The 20,839-nt window shown below is 39.8% G+C and overlaps 1 protein-coding gene across 2 annotated transcripts in view; it reads left to right on the top strand.

Annotated features, from left to right (window-relative positions):
- The window catches only part of DOP1A (DOP1 leucine zipper like protein A), a 103,746-nt gene that overhangs the window by 20,222 nt on the left and 62,685 nt on the right, over positions 1-20,839 (top strand). For both annotated transcript variants that reach the window (XM_058661061.1, XM_058661063.1), the window contains exons 2-6: positions 189-378; positions 3,739-3,920; positions 10,642-10,812; positions 11,121-11,310; positions 19,637-19,735. In XM_058661061.1, the coding sequence (XP_058517044.1) occupies positions 241-378; positions 3,739-3,920; positions 10,642-10,812; positions 11,121-11,310; positions 19,637-19,735 (780 nt within the window). In that variant the 5' untranslated portion in view covers positions 189-240. The remainder of the gene's footprint in view (positions 1-188; positions 379-3,738; positions 3,921-10,641; positions 10,813-11,120; positions 11,311-19,636; positions 19,736-20,839) is intronic.

The following is a 20,839-nucleotide window of genomic DNA, read 5'->3' as shown; positions in this document are numbered from 1 at the left end:
AAGAAACTTGAAAGTAGTTATATCTGAGGCTGTGTTTAAATACTTTCCACTTGGAAGCTAGGGATTTTGATACTGTAATAAACAACTTAAAGTTAACCATCTCCTCTGTAGCAAAATCATAGGAACCCATTTCAGTATTTTCCTTTGTAACTTTGATTCTTCTTGCAAACATTTTTTTTTTTTTTTAGGTAATGATTTTGCAAGATTTTGGAACTGGTTCTGGTGGGACCCTGTAGGAGGATGAACACAGAAGAGCTGGAGTTACTTAGTGACTCCAAATACAGAAACTATGTAGCTGCAATCGACAAAGCACTAAAAAATTTTGAATATTCTAGTGAATGGGCAGATTTGATATCAGCACTTGGAAAACTTAACAAGGTATGTTTGTGTTATTTAATAAAAGAAAAATCAGGAGTCCATTTTTATGTTGAATGGATTTCTCTGAATCTTGGAGTTAAAAGCTTAGACGTACAATTAAACCTCATTTTTGGTAGTACAGTTTGAACTCAGAAGTTGCATACCTACCTAGTCAGTCATATTGTTATGGTTTTAGAAGTTCCAAAGAAAAAGGTATGGAGTGTGTAATCTTTACATATGAAAACACAGTACTATAAATCAAATATACTAATTGTGAGACTTGTCAGTTTCTGTAATTGAACATCAGTTACGGTTCTGGAGTTCCTACCATCAAAAAGAAAATTTCAAGTGGAAAGAAGTAACTGCTCTATCTTTTCCAAAGCCTACCTGGCACAAGGGAACATCTTGTTTCCAGGGAAGTCTTTACAATTTTTGTTCTTTGTACAAAAGCAGCTCTATGTAAGAATGAGTACAAATAGTCATTTAAGCCTTGGTGCTTAGCTTTGAGTGATTTAGCTTTAATTGTGTTGAGTTTTTTTCTGCTATAATTGCAAAGTGTCTAAGTTTTTTTTCTCTATAATTGAAGACTTCTTGACATGGCTGACTTACCTACAACTGTTTCAGAAGCATCACCGATAAACTTTTGACTAGCTGTTGACTTAAAAATAAAATAAAAAATAAAAGCTTTTGACTAGCTGTTGACTAAAAAATAAAATAAAAAATAAAAGCTTTTGACTAGCTTTTTTTCTTTACTATAAATGAAATTTTCTCACTTCATCCATAGTTTTAAAGACTCTTTTATTTTTTAGCTGAATGGAATATTTCTGGATATTCAAGGGGCTAGATGGGAAAGCAGTGTTTTTCCAAATTCTATTTTAGTATGGATTAACTTCTCAGCAAACAATTATTGGAACAAAATTTTGTCTTAAAATATATACCAAAGACACTAATTTTTAACTTGCAACCACCTTACTACCATCAAAAGCTTTACTTTTCAATGTGTCAGTGATTTATGTGAAAAGTGGTTGCATAAGCATGTGCTTCAGATGTTAACTTCAAACATTTAAGATCTGAGATTTAAATAGTTCTTGTTTTCTTAACAGTTAAAGACAGTCTTATCAGAAGTGTGAGTTTGCTTAAAGATACATTCTTTCTGCTTCTGAAGACTTCTGAGGGTCTCTTCCTGAACATTTACCTAAAAGTGTTTTCAAAGCCTATTCATTAAAATTCTGGAAGTTAATTACCTAATTAATTGCATAGGCAGGTTTAAAAAAAAATTTTTTTTAGTGTTTTTTTTTTTTTTTTGAAAGATTTATTTTACTTTTATTACAAAGTCAAATATACTGAGAGGAGGAGAGACAGAGAGGAAGTGGAGCTGCTGGGAGTAGAACCAGCGGCCACATGGGATCAAGGCGAGGACCTTAGCCACTAGGCCACGCTGCTGAGCCCTAAAAAAAAAAATTTTTAAACGATTGACCAATATTCATGAAATCAGATGTCAGTCTGTCTAGGTAACAAAATAGAATATTCCAGTTGTTGATAAAACTTCTGTAATGCCATGATGGAAAGAAGGCAAGAATTATGTATGTTTGTGTATGTTGAATACAGCTTAACAACATATTTAAATATAAATTTTAAAAAGTGTGAGATCCAATGGTCACCTTTTTGCTGTACTGCTATGAGTGGTCCTTTTGTAGAGTTTCACTTCAGTTTTTTTCTTTTGTAAAGTAAGCAATTTTTTGTGTATTTGTTTCAAGTTCCACTTGCAGCACATTATACTATATGTATTCTCAGTTGCCATTTTATGACATTGTAGTAAGACTTTACTACAGTATTGTCTTTGTGTTCATACTGATGGGCTAAGTTTAGAGATCTGTCACCAAAAATTAATCTTTAGGTGGTTTTCAAGATAGAATCTTCTTAAATCTTTCCCTGTTATCTCTAAGCAAGTATTATAATTGAATAAAGCAAAATTTGTTTTGTTCAAATGGATAATTAAGTGTAAAAACAATGGGCAGTTAAGTGATTTTTTTTTTTTTAATTATTTGATAACCCAGCATGGTGGCCTAGCAGCTAAAGTCCATGCCTTACACACGTCGGGATCCCATGTGGGCGCCAGTTCTAATCCTGCTTGTGGCCTGGGAAAGCAGTTGAGGACAGCCCAAAGCCTTGGGACCCTGCATCTGCATAGGAGACCCGGAAGAGAATCTGGGCTCTGGCTTCTGATTGGTGCAGCTCCAGCCTCTGCGACCACTTGGGGAGTGAATCATCAGACATAAGATCTTGCTCTCTGTCTATCCCCCTGTCTGTATATCTGCCTTTTCAATAAGCATAAATAAGTCCAAGAAAAATTATTTGAAATGAAGTGAGAGTGACCTTCTGGTGGTTCACTCCCCAGATGCCTACAAAATGGGAGTAGACCAGGCTAAAGTCAGGAACCAGGAGCTCAGTCTAGTTTCCCACGTGGGTAGCTGGGTCACTGCCAGCACTTGCTGCTTCATAGGGAGCTGTAGTCAGGAGCCAGAACTGGCACTCAGACCCTGGTATGGACTGTATGTGTCCCAAGTCTCTATCCCTCAATGAACTAAACGCTTACCCTGGAATTTCTTATATGCGTTAGAGTTACTTGCTGTAATATGTGAGAGCTAGAATATTAACTTTTTCCCTCATTCTACAAAATATTTATAATATTAGATTTTCTTTGTATGTTTCAAACAAGGCCAACTCAAGATTTTCCAGCTGTTGTCTTTTCTTTTTTTTTTTTAAGATTTATTTATTTTTATTACAAAGTCAGATATACAGAGAGGAGGAGAGACAGAGAGGAAGATCTTCGGTCCGATGGTTCACTCCCCAAGTGAGTACAATGGCTGGTGCTATGCCGATCTGAAGCCGGGAACCAGGAACCTCTTCCAGGTATCCCCAGTGGGTGCAGGGTCCCAAAGCTTTGGGCTGTCCTCAACTGCTTTCCCAGGCCACAGGCAGGGAGCTGGATGGGAATTGGAGCTGTCAGGATTAGAACTGGCGTCCATATGGATCCCCAGGCGCGTTCAAGGTAAGGACTTTGGCTGCTAGGCCATGCCTCCGGGCCCCAGCTGTTGTCTTTTACATTAGATATTGAAGATTTTGAAAAACGTAAGAAAAGCTTGAAATTACTTTTCATTTAAAATGTTTGTTAACATGTAATGGATTCATTGTGTAAATTAGCACTTTTAGATGTTTTTGTTTTAATTGAAAGTATAATATTATGTCAGAAGATGTAACCAAGAAAAACAAAAGCCCACACTGAATTTTCACACTGATAATATTGTATTGTCTAAAAAATGGAAAAGGGGGGGTAATGTTTTTGCTTTTCTCAAATTCCTTAAAATGTTTTTTTTTAAGGTTTTACAAAATAATGCCAAATACCAGGTAGTACCTAAAAAGCTGACCATCGGCAAACGCCTGGCTCAATGTCTACATCCAGCGTTGCCTGGTGGAGTTCATCGGAAGGCACTTGAAACATATGAAATTATCTTCAAAATCATTGGACCTAAGAGACTTGCCAAAGACCTTTTTTTATATAGGTAAGAATAATTTTACAATTTTTACCTAATACAAATAAAATATATTTCTAACATATTTAGGGTTTCCTGCGCTAAGAATTAATAATTTGAGTACACTCATATTTAGATTTCAGTTATATTTCTTTTATATCTAATTCACAAACTTTGAAACTGCAACTTTTTTATACTCTTAGCTATTATGAAAAATTTTCATTCAAAATTGTTGAGACAGCAATATATCCTGTCCTTTTAAAGCTGAAAACTAGTCCTGTGGAAAAAAAATAAGATACCTTCATCTCTTAGGAGCTTTCAATATTGTTAGCATTTCTCCAGCTCTTTTTTATTGCCCACTGTGTTTACATGTTTTCCCTGTTGAGTCACTCTTTCTTAACCTCCATTTTCTTTTCCTCCTGAAGTCTCATTTAATTCTGTACTTTCCTCATGTCTTTACTTTATATCTTCCCTTGAGCAAGCTTGGCTATACCCACAGTTTATCTTTTTTTTAAATGCTTTTACTTTATATATTTCGGTATATAACTTGATGTTACAGTGAAATGTTGCTATACTGAATCAAATCTACCACCTCACTTTTTGATGACAATAACATAAAACCCACTAATTCAGTAAAAATCCTAAATGTGTTACCATGATATTATAAATTATGGTCTTCATATTGTATGTGATATTTGCAGAATTTTTCACCATATATATCTTAAAACTTGTATCCTTTGACCTGCTTTTCCCTGTTTCTTCCTGCTCCTAGTAACCACTTTTTTATCTGTTTATTTTTTAGAATTTATTTTAATCTGAAAGTACTATGATTTGAAGTGGTGGTCAAAGTTCTGTCTATCTTGCTTCTGATCTGGCTTCCTGTTCATGTGATCCTTCCAGGATGGAATATAATGACGGCTCAAGTGCTTGAACATCTGACACCTTATGGGAAACCTGGTTGGGGTTTCTGGCTCCCGGCTTCAGCCTAACCCATTCCTGGCTGTTGTGAGCCTTTGGGAAGAGTACCAGTAGATGGAAGGTCTTTGTCTTTCTCTCTGTCTCTGTTGGTGTCACTCTGCCTATTTAAAGATTATGGTGGTGCAAGAAAATTTCGAAATCCATCCTTAGGTTTCTTACAATATGTATTTTTCATTTTCTTTTTGAGTATCCCTTGTCCTGTACTCAAGCAACTAAAATACTTGTACATACATATTTTGTTATTGAGATAAGCTTTATGAGCTCAGTGGTTCAGGAATATTTTCCTGTTGTTCTTTGATTACTGTCTTTTCAATACCCAACTTAGTACCTGACAGATAGGAGGATCCCTTTAATAAACAATTGCTGAACAATTAAAGAAATACTATTTGTTGTATTTCAATTCCTTGATATTTTCAAGGATTGTTTTTTTTTTTAAAGATTTATTCAGTTTATTACAAAGTCAGATATACAGAGAGGAGGAGAGACAGAGAGGAAGACCTTCCGTCCGATGATTCACTCCCCAAGTGAGCCGCAATGGGTCGGTGTGCGCCGATCCAAAGCCGGGAACCAGGAACCTCTTCCAGGTCTCCCATGCGGGTGCAGGGTCCCAAAGCCTTGGGCTGTCCTCAACTGCTTTCCCAGGCCACAAGCAGGGAGCTGGATAGAAGTGGAGCTGCCAGGATTAGAACCAGCGTCCATATGGGATCCCGGGGCTTTCAAGGCGAGGACTTTAGCCGCTAGGCCATGCCGCCGGGCCCAATATTTTCAGGGATTGTTAAAGAGAAATGAGCATGGCTATCTGAAACATTGTGTGCTACTTAAATTTGGTAAAGAGGTATTTTTAATAATAGTGAATTATACTGCATTCCAAAGAGCAGAGCTAAATATTACCTGAGCATTTCTGAATCAGTATTGCATGTAATTCCCTAAGAATTGCTGCTATGTTTTTTCTCAAGTCAAGTATTTTCTTACATAACTCAATTATACTAATTTTTATGTCTTAACAGAGATTTCATACAGTTAAAGTATCTCTATTTTTATCAGTATGTTTTATAAAAATAATTCTAAATACCACTTCTAAATGTGGCAGATATTACTATTTACACAGATGCCCACAGTTTTCCTACTAGGTCCACTTGCAGCTTTGGATCTTGCACTTGCCAGATGGTTCTGCAGTTTAGCCTGATAGGACATGTCCCCATTCCTAAAACTTGCCAGCAGATGCTACAGCAAAGCCAGAGCAGCCTGAATTTACTCTGGTTCATACATGCACCATTGGGTATGGTTGCTGAGCCCAGCCTGCCTCTCCTCTTAACCCAGCTCAAATGTAAGTCAACAAATTCTGTAGCTCTTCCTGGCCTGGTCTGCCCCTCGTCCGCCCCTGATCCCAGTTCTCATGCTCACCAGTGGGAACCACAACCCAGCCAGGGAATCCCTTAGCTCCCCAGTGAGGCCTTCTCCCAGCCACAGATCTTGTATGTGCCAGTGATTGCTCTGACTCAGCCTTGCATATCCCATCCCACATCTTGAGCTTTGCCATCAGATGCTGCAATCTGGCCTGGTCTGGCACATCCCCAGTTCCATCTCTTGCTGGTAGGTGCTGCAGCCTAGCCTTGCCCAGTCTGCCCCCATACCTGGTTTTCATGCAAACTGGTAGGTGTGATAGCTTAACTCAGCATGGCCTGCACTCCATTCTGGCTCCTGCATATGTTTGTTTAAGGTTTGGCCCAGCTCTGCCCAGTTAGTTGGCTCTCCCTTACTTTCCCTCCCAAACCAACCCACACACTTGCAGACAAGTGGAGCTGCCTTGCTATGCCTGACAAACACACATGCCTGATTCACATGTTCACCAATGGGAGCTACAGCCCACCAGGGAGTTCCCCAAGTTGCCCCACCAGGCCCACTCCCAGACCCAAATTACATATGTGCCAATGGATGTTAGACCCTTACCCGACATAGCCTGCCCACTCTGTCTCGGCCTTTGTGTATGCTGGTGGATGTTGTGGCCTAACCCAACCCACAACAAATCTTGGATGCGCTTATGGGACTAGTTCTGCCTGTTCCCAACCCCAGTACCCATTGAGTGTCAGGGATTTCCATGATCATGCCTAACTACCTGTCACTACCCCCAGCTCTTGAGCATGCCAGTGGATATTGCAATTCCACAGGGTTGAACCCACACACCCGCCACAGAATCTGCCCCAGACCTGGTTCTCATCTACTGCTTAGTGACATAGCCCAGACTGAGTTATCTGTCCCCTGTTTGACACACAGTTGTGGGTACTATTATTTAACCCTGCCAGGTAGGCCCCCAGCCCTAACTTTAGTATGTGCCAGTGGGTGGTGATCCATGGTGGTCGATACTAAATAGCCCAGCTCAGGTCTCCCACGTGGGCTGGTGCAGTCTGACTCAGAAAGGCCCTCTGGCTTCCCTCCTCCAAACCGCTCAGTCTGAGCCCCCTTGCTAACTTGCCAGTACTGCGGCATTGTCATTGGAAGTCCCCCAGAAGTCATTCCTCGCCTACAACATACTCCCTCAGTGGTCCTCCCTCTCACACATCCTTGTAGTCCTCTTCTCTGACCAATCCACAGTCCCTACACCTGAGAGCACTTGGGTTCCCCCGGCCGCCCACCAGGAGCACAGACTCATAGATGAGTCCCTAGGCCCGATCCTCTGGCACGTGTGCTGGCCTGGAACCTCACCCCTCCACCCGCCCAAAACCCAAGCATGTTCACAGTTCCCTTAACCCAGTCCACCAGCACACCATGCCAGCATGCTAACTTAGGGCTCTCCCTACTTCCCTCTGCCAACCGCACATGGAATCAAGCATGTGCAGAAATCCCCAGGCTCACTCCACCTGCCTGGATGTGAGCCGCCAGGTGCCTGCACACTCGTACCCCCATGTCCACAGAAGCCTGCCTGCACTGGCAGAAGCCAGGTGCTTGCACAGTGGAGCTTATTGATATTTTGTATTCTTTTGAACTCTGGTTTTAAAACTAAAGTTTGTATTATGTATTTTATATTAAGTAATAGTTCCTATGGACAACAAATACATATGCTTTTAAAGATCTGTGATCTATTACAGAATGTAATAATACATCTTTTTTCAAGCCTTTTTTTTTTTAAGGTTTATTTATTTGAAAGGTAGATCTTCCATCCTCTGGTTCACTTCCCAGATAGCCTCAACTGCCAGGGACAACCTGGGCTGAAGCCTTATACCAGAACCTTCATCCAGGTCTTTCACATGGATGGCATGGGCTCATACACTTGAGACATCTTCAACTACTTTTACCAGGTCATTAGCAGGGTTTCTAGATTGAAAATGGAGCAACTGGGACAAGAATGGGCTCCCATATGGTGAAAGTGCAGCTTGAGTACCGAGTACCTTAATATTTAAATATGTATGTAAAATAAGTTTTGATAATAGATAGGTGGACCGTAGGATAGGGGGAGATTTACAGCAGTCAGCATTTTAGTGGCAGGTGAAGCCAAAGAAGGTTTGAAATTAATTAACCAGGTACACTGATAATGGGAAGGAAAATGAGGCATTTTTATGAGAATTTATGACTTCCAGTAATATTTACAAGACAGCTGTGGGGACAGTAGCCTATGAAAATGAACAGGAAGAATCAGAAATAGAAAATGTGTTAGGAGACACAGCCAACTGGGAACCTAAAGGAGAGGAAAATTTCTATTGGCTGTTGTCAATAAATAGCAAATATTACAGATACATGAAGTACAGTAAGGATTGGATTATTAATTTGAAGGTTATCAAACCTTAGGAACCACAATGAAGCCATTTTCAGTACATGGGGTGTGAATTTCATGGGACCCATAAAAACAGTTTATGGATGTGTAACCTTTTGTGAAATTAGGAAACTAGACCAGATGTGACATTTGCTAATGTTGTGTCAGGTCATTTTTGTGTGGGCAGTGATTTTCTTAAAACATCAAAATAAGCATTTGTTACCAAAAAGGGAAATGTGTGTGTGAGAGAGCCAGAGAGAACGAGAATATGATAATGGGAATGAATTTTCTCCCTGGGATTGTCAAAACATAGCAGCTTCCAGCTAGAAAATATTTAATGTTTTGGTTTTGGTTGTTACTCTTTTTCTTTTGTAATGATGGAGGTGTATTTTGGTATTTTTGTGTTGAAAAGCAAGGGAATGAAAGGAAGAAATTACAGGAAAAAGAAAGGATAAAGGATGAAGCAGGCCGTGGGCCCTGGGGCCAGTGAAAGAAGAAGGTAACTCAGAGAACCTAGGAGACTAAACTGTAACTAGGTGTGTAAAGTAACCTATGGGTAATGCACATCTGGCCATAAAGGAAAGTAAGTCAAGCTGTACTTAAAATTGAAGCCAAAAGTAGAAATTTAAAGGAGTTCTTGTTTGGTGGTTTCTATTTGCTGTGTATCTTTTGAATAGGAGAGATTTTTTTTTTTTAAAGATTTATTTTATTACAAAGTCAGATATACACAGAGGAGGAGAGACAGAGAGGAAGATCTTCCGTCTGATGATTCACTCCCCAAGTGAGCCGCAATGGGTCGGTGCACGCAGATCCCATGCCGGGAATCAGGAACCTCTTCCAGGTCTCCCACGCGGGTGCAGGGTCCCAATGCATTGGGCCGTCCTTGACTGCTTTCCCAGGCCACAAGCAGGGAGCTGGATGGGAAGTGGAGCTGCCGGGATTAGAACTGGCGTCCATATGGGATCCCGGGGCTTTCAAGGCGAGGACTTTAGCTGCTAGGCCATGCCGCCGGGCCCAGGAGAGATTCTTAATTCTTTTATGGAGCACTTGTTAAATGTTTGATGTAATACTAGGAACTTAGGACATGCAAATAAGAAGATATTCATGACCTCTTGGTTTCTGATAAGTAGAATTTTTAAAGAAGACAAACATTAAGTAAAGGCAAATGTTCTAGTAAGTGTGTGGAACTATGGAAACATAGAGCACCTAACCAGGTCTAATTAGAGGGTCGTCTCATCTCAGGGAGGGGACTTGGACTGGGACTATAAAGTTCATAGATCATTTAGATACAGGAGATATAAGACAAGGAATGGGAATTACATCTGTCAGAACAGCATATATAAAACATGAACACTAAAAAGGAGCAAGGAAGATTCAAAAAAATAACTGGAAAGAGTTCTTCAGTTTGATGGAACAGGAGGTACAAGAATAAAATTGATGGATGTATATGGTTTGCAAATTGTAAGCTAAATTTTGAGAGGTTTCAAAAGCCACATTGGCAACAAGCAAATGAGAAGTTTTAATGGGAACAGCTATTTCAGAACACTGCTAAAGCAGTACCTGTTAAAGGTCTGATGTTCAGGATAATGATGATGCTCCTTGTAGGTAAATATTTGGTGGAGCCAGAGATAATTTATTATATTCAAAAGATATCTGGAGGAGTGACTTGATTTGGTGATTGAAGGTTAAAGTTTTATTTGTTTTAAGACAAGGATCATGCCTAGATTTATAGTTTTTGGTCACCCAGATTGGCTGTTTTGAAGAGAGAGTAATAGATCAAAGAATAGGTTTGCAGGGAGAGGGAGACTCTCTTTTGGAATTGTAAATTAGGAGAACTCCATGAAGCACTGGATTTATGATTATGAAACTCAGGTGAAAATACCACATTAATGGATGAAGAAATTATCAGCAAATGGTTATCAGTTTATTTCCTTTTAAAAATCTTCAAAATGTATATATAAATATATCTGCATAGGAATTAATGCTTTATAGTTATTCTGTCCTCCCTTTGAATTTTTTAAACAGTTCTGGATTATTTCCTCTTCTTGCAAATGCTGCCATGTCTGTGAAACCAACCTTGCTCAGTTTGTATGAAATGTATTACTTGCCATTGGGGAAAACCCTGAAGCCTGGTCTACAAGGATTGCTAACTGGTATTCTCCCTGGGTTAGAAGAAGGATCAGAATATTATGAGAGGTAAGATGGTGTTTCATACAGTCTCATAATTGAAATCATGGATTAGTCATCGTTAGATCACAAGAATGTTTTGCATCACAAAAAAAATGAGTGATCCTAGACATTTCAGTGTATCACCTGAAGATGCTCTTATCAATAAGAAAAATTAATAAAGTGTATGTGGTCTATATGTCAGCCTATCATATTTGTTTCCAAGGCAGAGCATATGACTACAGCATAGATGCTTTCATTCATTTTTAAGAGAGCAATAATTTATCTTTTTAATGAGGCCCCATTTCCCTTTTTCCCCACGCTATTTTGTACCTCAGAACCAACTTGTTGTTGGAGAAAGTTGCTGCTGCCGTGGACCAGTCAGCATTCTACAGTGCCCTTTGGGGGAGTCTTCTCACAAGTCCTGCTGTGCGCTTACCTGGAATCACATATGTTCTTGCCCATTTGAATAGGAAGCTCTCTATGGAAGACCAACTTTACATAATTGGCAGTGATATTGAACTAATGGTAAGTCTGAAACCCTAGTGGTTCATTCTTTAAAATATTTCTGGAGAGCCAACAGCTATTTCAGGCAGCCAGTGACTTTTGTGCCATGAATAAAGTTTCATGATTTCTCAGAGCTTGAATTTTTCATCAAGGAAAACAAAAGGCCAAGACATTCAGTAGTGTTTTCCAAAGTTTAATGTTTTTAACGAAAAGCATGCTTATGAGTGTTATCTTTTAATGTGCAGATAAATCGAAATCAGAAAATTACAGTGTTAGACATAGCAAGTAAAGAGTACAACTCATCAGATTCTCTTGATTTGGGATTTGGATCCCTTCTACAATGTAATAGGCTTTTATGTGTTGCGGTTTTTGTTTTATGTTGATTGTGTCTTATAATTGCCATCTTGCTCTTAGATCAAACCACTCTTAGCCATAGCCATGTTCATTAAATATCAAACCATTTTTGGTCATAGCTTTTTTAATAAGAGAAGTTTTAGACAGTAATAATAACTAAATTCTGTGTGGAATTTGTGTGAAAGGATGGATTACTAAAGCAAGCGATAACAAAAAAAATCACATGATTGCTTCTACTTTTCAACTTCAGAAGGAATTTTATATTTCAGTGGATCTTTTCTCTGAAATGACTAAGGAAGAAAAACTCAAGGATCATATCAAGTTTTTAAGAAAAAATTGGCTGACAATTCTTTCCTGTTTCTCCATATGATAATATGACTGATATTTAATGTACATTTTTGGTACATTAAAGCATAATTCCACATAAATTCAAGTAACTATATGTACAGTAGTGTGAAATTTGACAGTCACATTAAGTCAGGTTCCAGTGACTACAATTAACTTGGAGAATAGGTGAGTCACTCCCTAAAGTTCTCTGGTCTGTGTAGTAAGGCCCCTTCCTTTACAATCCCAGAATCTTGTAAACACTGGCCTGTTTTCAGTTTATAGTTTATAGTTTTGCCTTTTTTGAAATGTTACATAAATGTACTAGTACTGTATATAATGTTTAAGTCTGGTTTCATTTGTCATTGTGTCATTATGTCGTATTGCTATCTGATACATGTATCAATACATCATTATTTCATTCACTAGTTAATGGAGATTTGAGCTATTACCTGGTTTGAAAATTAGGCTTAAAGCTGCTATAAAGTTGGACATACATATGTTTGTGTAGACATATATTCTCATTTCTTGAGGAGAATATATGCTTAAAAATAGGATGCCTGAGTCACTTGGTAAATATGCTTAACTTTTTTTATAGTAATTGTTTTGATACATACTTCTCATACCATAAAACTTACTTTAATTTGTGCAATTCAGTATTTTTTAATAGATCTCACAAGATTCTACAATTATCACAAGTGTCTCAATTCCATAACATTTTCATCGTTCTCCCCTTCTGTCCCCACCAGTAAAAACCATGTATCTATTACCACACTACATTTCCCTGTCACTCCTGTCCTTGGCAACTACTAATCTTTATGATTCTGTGGATTTGCTTTATCTCAATAATTCATGTAAATGCAATCATACAGAATATGGTTAATGGATTCTCATTTACCTTCATATCTTCAATGTTGTAGTATATGACAATACATTTCTTATTATTGGCAAATATTCCGTAACATGTAAATACACACTTGCTATTTCCATTCATTAGTTTGTGGATATTTGGGTTTCTTATTTTTTGATCATAGAAATCTGTTCATTATGAATAATGCATTATTGTACAGTTTTTGTGTAGGCATGTATTTTCATTTCTTTGGCGCATACCACAGTTTGGTAACTCTGAGTTTTTAAAGAATTGACAAACCATTGCCTAAAGTGGCTGCACTAATTTTCCTTTCCACATCCTTTTCAGTTCTTGTTACTGTCTTTATTATACCCATTCTGCTAATGGGGAAGTATTATCCTTTAGTGGTTGTGATTTGTTGACATCTCGTCGTTAGTTATTGCCTATATATATTGATAAATACGTGTCCGAATCTTTTCCCATTTTAAAAATTGGTTTATTTGTCTTTCTGTTGCTGAGTTATTTGAGTTTTTGTATGTTCTGAATTTTTTTGTTTGTTTGAAAATGTGTGTTTATTTGTAAGCCAGAGAACAATACAGAAAGGGGGAGATAAAGATCTTCCATCTGCTGGTTCTCTCCCCAAATGTTTACAGTGGTTGAAGCCAGCATCCCAGAACTCCCATCTATGCCTCCCACTTGGGGAGCAGGGGCCTAAGCACTTGGGTCAGTTACCACTGCTTTCCCAGGGTTATTAACAGAAACTGGATCAAAAGCTGAGCAGTTAGGACTTGAATTGATGCCCCCAGTACAGGATGCCAGCATCACAGGTGACAGTTTACTGTGTCACAATGACAATTCCTGCTTTTTTCTGGATATTAAGCCCATATAATAATGACAATTTGAAAATATTTTCCCATTCTATGGATTGACTGATCACTTTCTTAAATAGCGTCATTTTAAAAAATTAGTTTTTATCAAGTCCAATTCCAGCTTTTACTTTTGTTGCCCATGTTTTTGACATGATAGGTCTAAGAAGCCATTATATAATCCAAGATCCAGGATCTTTTCTCTGTTTTCTTCTGTGTGCTTACATTTATATGTAAATGCCAGCTGTTTGCCACACTGCTATATTTTTTAAGGCAAATTTGGAAATCAACTGTTAGATTTATTTTCAATGACTAATGAAAATTTTAAACCATTTTTTTAAATGTCTTGAAAAATGAAATACTTGGAAAAACATATCACAAAGGACTAAAGAGGTGCTATAAGAAAATATTAACAGGGCTGGTATTGTGTGTTAGTGGAGTAATGCTACATTTGGGGTTCTTGTATCCTTTTATATCTGGGTGCTGGTCTAGATCATAGCTGCTCAGCTTCCAAATCAATGTCTTGCTAATGCATTCTGGAAGTCAGGATGTTGACTCCTATGTGGGTTCCTGCTACTCACATAGAAGGCTGTGGTAGTTACGAGCTCCTGGCTCTGGGACCAACATTTAGAGAGTGAATCAGTAGATGCAAGATCCTTCTTTGTTCCTCTGTCTGTCTCTCTGTGACCTGAATATAAAGTAGATGAAAACAAAGGAAACATCTAATAAAGTTTAGCCAGTAGAAATTAGATTTAAACGGATAACCTAAAGGAACTAAAACTAATTCAAATGAGAAGAAATATTTGGCATTTTTATAATACAACAAATACAAGTTGAAATATTTCAAACCAATTTTTAAAGATCAGATTAGCAGAAATAAAAGTATAGAACATGTGGAGAAGCAAATTGTCACATAAAATTATAGAACCTTAATAGAAGCGTAACATTATTTGCACAAACCACAGGACCTAGCAATTCTACTTTGAGGTTAATGTTAGATATAGCTTGTACATCACATAAGTGCCTTGCAATACTCTTGACAATAGCTACGGAAACTCTGTAAAAGTCCATAAGATAAGCAAAAATGAAAGTGTTAGCATGTATATTTTTGTGTGTGTTCACAGAAAATATATTGTAATAATTGTTGTCTTCAAAGGGAAAATTGTCTTCAAAAGTAGAGATGAAAGGATAATTTTACTGTGCACTCTGTACTCTTTAAGTTTAAGCAATCATAATATTTGAGGGCACCACTAAAAGTTCACATAAAATGGAATTAAAACCTCAGCTGTAGTCAATTGCCTAGGTTGCTTTAGTTGACTATTTAGGATTTTGTTTTTGTTTTTTTAAAGAAATGCAAGGAAGGCAGGAACACTGGGCTCCAGGCAGGGGGGTGGCTTGAGGTGGGAGGAGGGGTCTACATATTACTCAGGGAAGGGGCTCTGGGGATGGATTGAATAGAAACAGCTGAGGTCAGAGGTCATGTTTGGCAGAGAGGAATGACTTTTGGCCTGTTCCATGAACCGGGATGCTGCACTCACCAGGTAGGCAAGGGACTGAGATGGCATGGTTTAGAGGAGGGGAACTGGAGAACATGTCTGAGTCAGGCCAAGGCACCTACCCACATGAGAGACCTAGGCTGGGTTAAATAGCATCACCCACCATCTGCTGACACAAGCAAAAGCTGGTTCTGGGGGACACGCCTGGTTGGACTAGTCTGCAGGACCTATCCACAAGTGTCAGAATATTGGGTGTGCCACATCAGGGTGGGCCACAGAACCCACTAGAATGCAAGAGAACCAGATGGGGAGGCAGATTCTATAGGAGACTTGGGGGCTCACCTCTTTGGGACTGCAGCACCCATAGGTGACTGGCCCAGCTAGATTGGTCTGCAGAACTCACCTAACATTCGCAGGAGCTGGGGCAGAAAGGGGGCCACGTGCGCTGGGCTGCAGCATCTGCCAGCATGTACAAAGGTCAACCATGCCAAGCAAGGCTGTAGCACTCACTGGCATGCATGAGATCCAAAGCTGAAAGTGGTAACTTGGGGAATTTGTCTGCCAGGCTGCAGCTCCTGTTGGTGAGCGCAAGAGCCAGGGCTCCTGTCAGGCCAGGCAAGGCTGTATACTTGTCTGTATATGCATGAACTAGGTTAGGGGACAAAGCAGTCTGGGCCAATCTACAGCACACACTGGCTCAAGTGACAGCCAGGATGGGATGTAGGCCTGCCACATGAGGGCTGGGTTAAGCCAGGCTTGGCTAGATTGCTACACCTGCCAGTGAGAGCTAGGACTTAGGAAAGGCTGGGCTGAGCCAGGCTGCAGCACCTGCTGGAGAATGCTGAGACTGGGATCGGGCCACCTTGGACTTGGCTGCAGCAGCTACAGTCACATGCAAAACATGGGGCTGGGAACAGGCATGGTAGGTGAACTTTAGGGACCCGCCCCTCCATTTACTGGGCTGTTGTTTCCACTGGTGAATGTGAAAGCTGGGATTGGATGTGGGCTGGTCTGGGATTGGGCCAAGCTGGACTAGGCTGCCACATTCGCTGGTGTGCATGAGCTAGAATGGGTGTAGGCCACAACACTAGATGGCAAGTGTGAGAGATATGAGGCTAGACTGCAGTGCCTCCTGGCAGGTACAGGATCTGGAATTGGAAGAATGCCTGGTAGGGGGATCTGCAGGTTGCAGTTCCTGCTGGTGATCATGAAATCCAAGGTTGGGGGATGGACTAGGCTGATCAAGACAGCAGCACATGTTGCTATATGTGTGGACCCAGTCTAGTAGTGGGTCAGACTTTGCTAAGCTATAGCACCCATGGATGTGCACGAGAATCAGATAGGATGTGAGATGGACCAGACTAAACTACAACATATGCTGGCACATGCAAAAACCTAGCTGCGGGGGACAGGCCAGGTGGAGGTTATTGCGGGTCACCCCAACTGGGTTGTAGCACCAACTAGTGTGCGTGAAGACTGGGGCCCATGGCAGGCTGGGCCAGGCAAGGCCGCAAGCACCCATTAGTTTGCAGGAGAGATGGGGCTTGGGAGTGGAGCTGACCAGGCAGCTGTATCCACTGGCATATAGGTTGGTTGGTGCAAGTGGTTCCCCAGGTGAGGATGTTTTGGAGGACTACCCAAACTAGATTGCTCTACTTAAACACCAACCATAAGAAAAACCACAGGATGTATAGTGCATATGTCGGGACTGGGTTTCCTCAGTTGCTGTTGCCTGTGTAGTAGCATGCCCAATTGCACTCAGGAGAGGACATGACTGCCACCTCTTCTGGGCCATTGGAAACCATCAAGTGTCTCATTGGAGGTTGAAAAGCAGGTTAGGTTGGATTACTCAGTTGGCCAAACTCTGCAACTACTGGGCCTGAGATACACTAAGGTGGACTTTGTCAACCAGTATAACTTGGAATGATTTTCTCAATCCTGGTTGCAAGGAAGCTGACAACATGTCAAAACTCTCAAAACCACTCAAAATCTCTGGTACATTAATGTGGATCTTTAAGGCATCATCAGATGACTGCCTCTCCATCCCCAGGTGCTGAGGTAATTTGACATCAAAGAGCAATTTCCTCCCCTTCCCCTACTGTATATAAAGCAGAAGAAAAAAATTGAAGCATTTGTTCCTCCCACCTTCCTCCAAACTTTGACCACCCCCACCCTAATTAGAGACCCACATGGACATTCATCCCTCTCAACTATGTAAACAATGTTTAGAATAGTATATTAAAAAGACCCACATCACCTCTTCTAAACAGAGATGAAAGTATTGATTTTTTCAGTGTTGGCAGTCCTGAGTTTTCTGTACTCATCTACATTTACAATAGTTACTCTTTTGTATTTCCCCAGCATTTTATCCTTGATGATTATTGTATTTTTCCATAGTTTAATCTCAATGTGCATTTCTGGTGGGTTGTCAAATTAAAAGTCTTTTAAATTTTTTAAAGAGTATAAAAATGGAATTTTAAAATATATTATGATGCCAAAATATTGAAATTGAATCATCTAAGGAATTTTGCATAGAGCAGGAAAAGTATAAAGAAATGTTTCAAAAACCTTTACACCTGAATCAGCATTGTGGCATAGTGGGTAAAAGCCATCACCTGTAGCGCTGGCATCCCGTATGTGCACTGGTTTCTGTTCAGGTGTTTCACTTTGAATCCAACTCCTTGATGATTGCCTGGGAAAAGCAAAAGGTAGTGCAGGTGCTTGGGCCTCTGCCACCGACATGTGAGACCCAGATGAAGCTTCTGACATCAGCCTGGCTTAGTCCTGGCCATTGCAGTCACTTCAAAAGTGAACCAGCAGGTGCAAAATCTGTATCTCTGGCTTCCAAAAATCTTTTTATTTTAAAAACAACACCTATTTCATTTTATTTGAAAGAAACATTTACAATGGGAGGAGAACAGAGAGAACACTTACATCTGCTGCTTCACCCCCCAGATGTTGGCAACGGCCTGAGTTGGGCAGGTTTGTAGTGTCCCATTTGGGTGTAGGGGTGCTTCTGTTGCTCTCCCAGGCACACAAACAGGGAGCTGGGTTGGAAGTGAAGCAGCCAGGACTCAAACCAATACCCATATGGGATGCTGACACTGCAGATGGAAGCTTAATTTACTTTGCAAATGGCACATGCCCCCAAGTATTTAAAAAAAAAAAGGGAAAGGAAAGAATATGGGGGAGTGAGGGAAAGTAGTGGAGGATGGCTCAAGTCCTCCGGCTCCTGCATTCTTACGGAGACCCGGAAGAAGCTCCTGGCCTCAGATCAGCACATCTCTGGCTATTACGGCTTTTGTGGAGTAAACCAGCGGATGTCAGAGCTCTCTGTCTTTCCCCTCTGTAACTCTTTCAAACTAAAATAAAAATAAAAATATTACACCAAAGAAATAATTTAAAAGATTTGCTTTATTGATAGGGGAAAAATTCATGTGTTTTATATGTAGTTTCAAGATTTTTACTTACTCTCCCTTCCTCATTCCCACCTTTTTTGTTTTTCCTTTCCTATTTTTCTTTTAATTTTCAACATAACATAATTTTTAAAAAGCAATATTTATTTGAAAGGCAAGTTAGAAAGTAAGAGAGATCGTCCACCGGTTGGACAGTTTAAATTACTGCAACAGCTAGGACTAGGCCAAGCTGAAGCCAGGAACCAGGAGCTTCTACCATTTGTGCCACGTCGGTGGCAGGGGCCCAAGCCAGTGAGTGAGTTTGGGCTGCTTTATCAGGTGCATTAGCGGGAAGCTGTATGGGGACTGGAAAAGACGGTTTCCCGACCTATGTCTCCACCACGATGGTCTCTCTGATGACATCCTTGCTTTATCATACAAGCTTAGCCCTCCCTCCACTATATAAAGAATTCAAAAAATATTAAATAGGAAAACCACTGTTCCTCAAGAATATAGACAAGGGTTGTAAGCAATAATCAAATTTCAAAATGTCAGTTTCGATCATACTATTTTGGACTCTGTGTGTTACCACAAATCAGGGAAATCATTCATTCATTTAAAAGCAGAACAACAGAGAGAAAGGAAGAGTACTTCCATCCTCTGGTTCAGTCCCCAAATGGTCACAAACAGTGAATCTGGGCCAGGCCCAAGCTAAGAATTCCATTCACTTCTCTCACGTGACTGGCAGAAAGCCAAGCCCTTAGACCATGCTCCTTCGGCTTCCCAGTACTTTGGCAGCTGACTTAAAATCAGAGCAACCATAAATTATACCCACACTCAAGCCTCAACACCAGCACAATGCCTCAACAGCAGCATCGAAAATAAATTTTAAGCTGCCATTTCCCCCAAATCTTTTTAAATATCCACATATTTACCCATTAAAAACAAAATAAATTTATTCAACTATTGATAAGATCCACTGAAGCATACTTTAAGGCTTGTTATATTTTGATGGAAAAATAGACAGTAATAGATAAATGTTAATTTGTTCATCTGTTTCAGGTAGAAGCAGTAAGTACTTCAGTTCAAGACTCCAGTGTACTTGTACAGAGAAGCACACTGGATCTCATTCTCTTCTGTTTTCCATTCCACATGAGTCAGGTAAAACGTTAATGCTGTTGCTAATATGAAGTGTTCCTGCTGCCATTTAAAAGAATATATGTTGGATTTGTTTTATAAATCACTAAGTATATAGAAAGCAAATTATAAGTGATGGAGTTTTTGAACAATTTGAAAGAAAATTTTACTGAGTTGAGGAAAATATGGTAAGTAACCTTGAAAACTTTAACCTATAAAAAGTAAAAAAGCTACAATGCTAATTCTGAAAAAGCCAGGACTTGGGACCTCAGGTTTTTCATCTAGCTGTCATCAGTCTGCCCTGATGTGACCTAATCTGTGTGTAATTTTGGAAAGCAAACCAGGAATTCAGCAGAGGTGGTTGTGGTTTCAAAGCCAGATGTTTACTGGTTGCAGCATTCTTGAGTCCTTTTGTAATGAGTAAGAGCAGTTAAGTTAACAAATACTGAATGAAGCATTTCATTTCTGGAATTTCATTTTTTATCAGTGTCCTTAACATTTTTAAAAAAGATTTATTTTTATTGGAAAGGCAGATTTAAAGAAAGATCTTCCGTCCACCAGTTCACTTTCCCAAGTGGCCGCAATGGCTGTAGGTGACCTGATCCAGAGCCAGGATCCAAGAGCTTCTTCTGTGTCTCCCATATAGATGCAGGGTCCCAAGGCATTCCCAGGCCACAAGCAGGGATCTGGATGGAAAGTGATGCAGGCAGAACATGAACCACCACCCATATGGGATCCCGGTGACAACAAGGCATGGTTTTATCCACTGAGCCATTGCACCAGGCCCAGTGTGCTGAATTTTAAAAGAACTTACCTAAATGCCTTTGTGTTCCAAACCTTTGGTGAAAAGTGACTCAAAGCATATATACTAGGCGTTTACGTTGGTGGAGCTACATACTGCATCCCTTCCTTCTTGGTTTCTTAAGAGTAATTTTCAATCTGAAGTTGAGACACAGTTTTACTTTCCTTCAATATTTGCTTTACCTTTGTTTATAGCTACCAGCCAAGGTTTTCCCAAGCCTTATCTTCTATAGTTTGAATTGTGAAGAAATAGCTGTTGAATTTTTCTGGTAAACAATTCCAGAAACAATCTTTCTAATTCTTTTTTCCCATTGCTGCGCAGGATTA

This window comes from Ochotona princeps, chromosome 1 (genome assembly GCF_030435755.1).
Source record: "Ochotona princeps isolate mOchPri1 chromosome 1, mOchPri1.hap1, whole genome shotgun sequence".
Taxonomy (NCBI): domain Eukaryota; kingdom Metazoa; phylum Chordata; class Mammalia; order Lagomorpha; family Ochotonidae; genus Ochotona; species Ochotona princeps.
Note: the sequence above shows the minus strand (reverse complement) of the source record. Positions and strands in the feature narration are given on the sequence as shown.